General features: G+C 36.7%; 1 protein-coding gene across 1 annotated transcript; it reads right to left on the bottom strand.

Moving 5' to 3' along the window:
- Positions 1-878: 878 nt before the first annotated feature.
- LOC137618955 (KRAB-A domain-containing protein 2-like) lies at positions 879-1265 on the bottom strand. Its single transcript, XM_068349157.1, has one exon. It carries the CDS (start codon positions 1263-1265, stop codon positions 879-881), a length of 387 nt encoding a protein of 128 aa, XP_068205258.1.
- Positions 1266-6773: the final 5508 nt, after the last annotated feature.

Here is a 6773-nt window from a genome sequence, read left to right as displayed (position 1 = left end):
GTAATGACTAAAACCTTTAGACATTTCACGTAATGGCTGTGACCGTTAGCTGTTATGCGTAATGGCTAAATTTTTTAGTCATTTCACGTAATGGCTGAAATTTAGGGTCAGGCATTTCACATAATGACTAAACTGAATTTTAAGAATTAAGAAATAGCAATGATTTTTTGTTCCTTTTCTAAAATTAATCGTTGTACACTTGACAAACAATATTCAAATTCAACAACAAACAAACAAATTCAGTAAAAAATCTCACTTACGAATTATTTTTAAACAACACTTCCTTATTAAAATCAACTGTTGGAAGTAGAAGTATTTTCATTTCTATATCGTTTACTTGTTTTTGCAGTCCAAACATCAATGGCAACGGCTAGAGCATTTTATCTTGCTTTTGTAGCACTTACAACAATTACTTTCACAACGTCTGTCCCCGGAACAATTGCAACGAACAAAACCCTGGCCACCAGATTTCGATTCTTTTGTTACAGCTTGTCGTGAAGATACTTTCTGTGTACAATTTACATCACTTTCTTTCAACAGCTTTTGAGGACAGAGATCAAACTAATTGTGTAGAAACCTTGCTTTCAACATTCCAGATTTTACGCTAATTTTGTACATGTGATTTTGATCTCTATCTACAATAACACCTAGAATATTACGAGGATCCCCACGCCCTCGATCAACAAGACGTATTGGAATGGCGAAATTATTTCCTGGCATTCCGGCGGCTAGTTCGAGACGACTTGTTTCACCATTCGCTCAGCCTTTTGTAGCTGAGCGGATCTTGAAGCTGATCTTTCAGTTCGTATCATGTCAATGCGTGAAGCGATGAGGTTTGAAGGATGTTCATCTTCAGTAAGAACAGGGTCATCTTCAATTTAGATTGGTACACCGCTAGGTAGTATTTGTTCATCAGCTGCTGCTGGCAAGACTTCGTCATTTGTCACAGCAGCAGAATCATCTTGTAAATCAATAGGCTGCTCGGCGTTGATGGCAGTGAGTAAGTGATCTTCAGTTTGCATGCGCTGGAAGATTTCTTGTGGTAATGAAGGCATAGCTAAACCCACTTTGGCATCACAACAAAACATTGCTGTGTATGGCACCCTACTTATTCCAAAATGAAACCTCAAGTTCTTTTGACATTGCACAAACTTGATGCCAATGGACCAGTCATTGGTGTCGTTATCGCCCATCCAAGCCACCAACATATCCTTAGTGTCTCCATTAGCACACTCCACAGAGCCTTGGTACATCCATGTATCCATTCTTTTATTTTATAGATGCATATGTATACACGTACATATTAATTTATGTATGAACGGGTGTATTAATTATTTGTTTCATAATGTATATATAAAACAGAGATATGAACATTTTATAACAGTCGTTTCTTCCATTTGTTTTCAAAATTTACGCTTCACTTCAAAGAGAGAGAGAGAGAGAGAGAGAGAGAGAGAGAGAGAGAGAGAGAGAGAGAGGAGAGAGAGAGAGAGAGAGAGAGAGAGGAGAGAGAGAGAGAGAGAGAGAGATTAAGATAAAATACATAAAATATATAAGTACACGATTAAGAGAGAGAGAGAGAGAGAGAGAGAGAGAGAGAGAGAGTTGCTGCTTTACAGTGAAATTATTTCGTATAAACTTAATCTGATACTTCGTGTTTGTTGGTCTTCTGCTTGCAGTTCTCTACGTAGACATGACTAAGGGAAATAGCAATAAATGAACTGATACTTTTTTACAAGTTCAACATTAATTTTCAAAGAGATTCTTATTGATGAAGAAAATAAACAAAATCAACTGAAGATGACTAAATCCTTTTCATTGTAGGAAAGCGGCAATGAAGGTATGTTGGGGGGGGGGGGGGAGGTTGCAACGTCATCCTCTGTGCAGATAGAATACATTCCTTTTCTGAAGCCTCTTTTTATTTCTTGATCAAAAGGATAGTTACTGAAACAGATAAAACGATTCCAGTTAACTAAAAATAGATTATAAACCAATATTAATGAAACGACTTTGCATAATAATACCAAAAGCAAAGATGGTTAAATCCCCTCTTGCAATTTCTCGAATTTACAAAGTGTTTTTTTATTCCTTTGAAATGCAATGAATATCAATCAAATTTTGACACCAATTGTCAATTATGGTATTCCTTCAATGGTCATGAAGGAATCACTAAAGAGAGACGTTTCTCAATCACAAACTATAATATCCTTCGATCCTTCTATCACTCAAAGGAGGAATAATAAGGAGATAACATGTTCTTATTAAATCCGTCTCAGAAAATCTAATCTCATTAAATAAACTAAAGGTAATTAGCTCTCTCTCTCTCTCTCTCTCTCTCTCTCTCTCTCTCTCTCTCTCTCTCTCTCTCTCTCTCTCTCTTGCTATACCAATACCTTCCTCACCTTCTTGCTTCCTGGTCCGTAGGAACATTCAATGAATAAATGCAAAACGAAAATAATAAGAATCAAGATTGAAGAAAGAAGACAAGAGGAAGACTATACAGTTTTCATTACAAGAAATAACATCAACGTCTGTCATTGTGACTCTCTCTGAATCCAGCCTTCATTGCATGTGCCTATGTTTGTCTATGGGATATTTGTCGTGAATAAAATAACTATGGCTCTTGCTTAGTTATAGAGACAAAACAAGTATTTCTGTAATTATGTCTTTTGGAATTATAAATCCATTTCAATATTTGCAGCGCAACTTGTATAAAACACACATGATAATATCTGGGTGTGAATGTCAGCATCAATATATCATATAAGACATAGCATCGTCCATACTGAAAGACGAATATCAGTAAGTGATACTACTTATAAAATGTTTCTCTAGAAAGCTGATGCAATGGATATAAGGAAGAGGGACACCCATTAAAGGGTTTTAGACTCATTAGTGAGGTTATCCCATCCTGATGCTAACAACATTAATGATTTCTACTCCTTTTAGTTTAGGGTTTAAAGACCGATCATGAATGGGAGAGACAAGGGATAGTGACATTGCCCTTGCTAGCATGACAATAACCTTAAGATTGACCATATATACATTAAGATCAGTGTCCAAGTCCTCTTTAGACAAGCTGGGACCAGGGAGGGCCTGGCAATGGCTTCTAAAGACTCAGCAGGCTCCCCCAAAAGCACCCACCCTTAGCTCACAAGGATGGTGAGGTTGAGGACACTTAAAAAAATTACTGAGCTTGAGCGGGACACAAACCAAAGTCTATTGGATTGCCGGGCAGGGACGTTTTCAATAGACCACCATGACCCTAACGAGAGAATAACATCTCTGGTACTGTGGGGTGTTAAAACCACAAAATTTATATGATTTTACGTTCGTTTGAATAGAAAAATCCGCAAATCACAGAAGAATTGAGCGATTGAAGATAATGGAACATAAAAGCTACAATAATCATAAAGAGGGTAAAACAATGAAAGAGAAACGCTATAAAAGAAATGAAAGATAAACAACAATCAACACAACATTCCTGAACACCTACAGTATAACTATTAGCAACAGCCGGAAATATAAACATTCGAAGTCAACACAGTTTTTAAAGATAACAAAAATAAAATTGATGTAATTAAAACATAGAAATTTGATGTTTATGTTAAAACGAATAAAGAATACAGCAGAATTCAATAACAAGAAGGTATGTGGTCAGATATTTTATTTGATACAAATAGAACAGACATATAGACTGGACTTTTTGGGTGCGGGGGGGGGGGGGGGATGATCTCTTGGGAAAAGCGTTATACCACAATATGCATCGTGTTTCCTAAGAGGTTTCCTAAGAGCTACAGGTGACAAAAGATGGAGGTTAGGCGGTGGCGGTTGCAACAAATGGAAAGGTCCGTTCATCTTCTCTCTCTCTCTCTCTCTCTCTCTCTCTCTCTCTCTCTCTCTCTCTCTCTCTCTCTCTCTCTCTGTTTGTGAGTGTTTCTTCGTTCATAAACCCTTGTTTCCAATGAAATAATTCAAAATCTTGACAGTTCTTATCGTTATAGTTCAAAACGACCATTGGTTTACAACTCATTTGATTCTTGTTTTTGCTTTTATCTTAAGTGATAAGGGCATTTTCATATTGTTGGCCACAACGGAGGAGGGCGGTGGGTGGGGGGGGGGGGGGGGGGGGGCATTTCAAGGAATAATTTGATAATGAAACGATGACTCATGTTCTAATTGTACTCATATCAACCTACAATTATACTTATGCTTTCGTCATAGGATCAAGTGTTTCGAAATGTATTTATTCATGTATGTATGTGTGTATGTATGACTATAGAGGAAATGAATCTATACATGATTGTTCCAGCAAATATCTCATACTGTATACTTGCATGTTTATATATGATCTTGTCTACAGGTGTGTATGTACTGTATGTATAACTATGGAGGAAATGACTTTATACATGATTGTTCCATCAAATATCATATATGCTTTGCATGTTCATATATGACATTGTGTACAAATCAATGCGTTTTACGATGTTTGATGTTACGCTTTATTTGTGTTCAATTGGTCCTTGAATATCAAAGCATTTTGGGAGTTAATTCTTCGCGGGTTAAATTATTTTCAGAATTCAAGCGTAAGTCTCATACTATTTGGGGGGGATGTTGGCACAGGCAAACAATCAGTAAATTCATGTCCTTTTTTAATAATAATCTATGCTACAAAACTATGCAACGACTCATTTAGTGTTCTACAGCCATTGAGTAAGGATGTGGTAGTGACATGGCTATCTGTTTGTTTTCCTAAGGAAAATAAACTCTTATATATAAATTTCAAAGATTTCTTATACGTTTTCCTTTATATAATGCGAAGGTGGAAAAATAACAATGACGCATCTGTAAAAACCAGAGGAAATACGCCTGACTTTCCTTCGAGGGACATCTGGACTCCAAAAACCAACAAATCGAATTGAGTTGGGGAGGGGAAATTCAATTGCAAACCTCTTTCCTAATAAGAATTTTCCAGTAGACTCAAATGGACTTCAATTTAGGTCTGGGCTTCGAATGAATTCTGTTGTTGGTACTGATTCTCTTTTTAAAAAGAGAGATTTAGCAATAGTGACGAGACACCTTCGTTGCCAAAAGTTACTATTCCTGAAGCTGTGAATATTAACCCGGAAAGGAGGGTACCATATGTGTTTGCGTATGTATGGGTTTTAGAGAGAGAGAGAGAGAGAGAGAGAGAGAGAGAGAGAGAGAGAGAGAGAGAGAGAGAGATAACCTACAAAAATAAAAAAATGTTCTTTGAAATGTGGGTTTCTTCTCAACACCTACATGATAAACATCCCGAGAAGATGAGAGTGAGAGAGAGAGAGAGAGATCTGGGATCATAATTACTATGTATTATGTGGTGCTTGATTACAGAGTGTCTTTTTCCATTACTTCGTTGAGGGGATGGGGTTGCGAGGCTCATACTCAGGACTGTAAGAAGGATTTGGATATTTTGTACGAGCGGCTTCCTGGGCGTTAATTAAAGGTGACCCCACATCAAAGCAACAATGAAAGTTTAGTATAAAACGCATTAAAAGTCAAAGAAAATGTATTTAACAAATGCTCCAGTATATTTGCGGATTAGTCCCACTTTTTTTTACATTCATGCAAATTATTTTATCCCATCTGAATATAAAGACTTTTATTTCTCTTATTTCCCATGATTTAATAAATGAGTGAGAAGATTTTCTATAATATTAAGCAATAAAATCATATTGTGGAAGACTGACTACAGAGTATTTCTCCAAGGTTCTTTCCTAATTAGTTTCCTGCATAGGAGTATATTATCAGGAGAGATCAGACGATAAATAAATTAAATATTCAGGATTACATTTCTGAAAAGTTACATAACATAAAAGAATTCTATTCTCTTACTCCAAATGGAGACACAGAGTATCCTCCATATCATTGATAACCAGAAAGAAAGAAAGAAATGAGTCATTTGACATCATCACTATGAGTAGTTTCATTTCAAAACAGTTATCTACAAATAAAGATAAGGAATGTTACATGATTCCACTTTCCGTTAGTCTATGGAAAACTTCCTTACTCACTACATAACTATGTGGCCTCAGAGGTAAAGTATTGGATCCATAAAGGCTTATTCAGACTCTGAGGACAGTTGTGCTATTGGAAACGTCTCTGCCTAGCGATCTGCTGGACTGGGATTTGAGACCTGCTTAAACTCGGTAGTTTCTTGTATTGTCTGCAAAGTCCCCATCATTGTGAGATAAGGATGGGATGTTTGAGGGGACCCTATAGGTCAACCTGCTGAGTCATCAGTAGCCATTGCCTGGCCCTCCCTGGTCCTAGCTTGAACAGAAAGGGTCTTAATTTGGGCACTAATCATATGTATATAAAGTCAGTCTCCAGGGCATTGTCCTACTCGCTAGGGCATTGTACTGTCCCTTGTCTTTGCCATTCATGAGCGGCCTTTAAACATTTAAGAGAGGATATGTATGTTTTCCCTCTCGCTATAAACCTTCACGAGAGATAATTATGTCTTTTTCTTCGAGTATCAACTACATATCTTGATTAATGTGTCTTTAAATCTTTTGTCTTCGAATGATGGAGAGGAAATAACCAACTGTGTCCAATGAGCATCCTTCCTTGTGATAACGACAATCCCATTACATTTATTGTAGTAAATTTTAAGGTTTCTTTTGATTTAATCTATCCTTATCCTTCTTATACTTTATCAACCGAATTACTCTTCCTGTTATGTAACTCAGGACAATAAATTCCTGTTTAAATGGTTTTACACACAAACCTTC

Source organism: Palaemon carinicauda, chromosome 25 (assembly GCF_036898095.1).
Source record: "Palaemon carinicauda isolate YSFRI2023 chromosome 25, ASM3689809v2, whole genome shotgun sequence".
In the NCBI taxonomy this organism is placed as follows: Eukaryota; Metazoa; Arthropoda; class Malacostraca; order Decapoda; family Palaemonidae; genus Palaemon; species Palaemon carinicauda.
The sequence above is the reverse complement of the archived record's forward strand: the minus strand, read 5'-3'. Positions and strand labels throughout refer to the sequence as shown.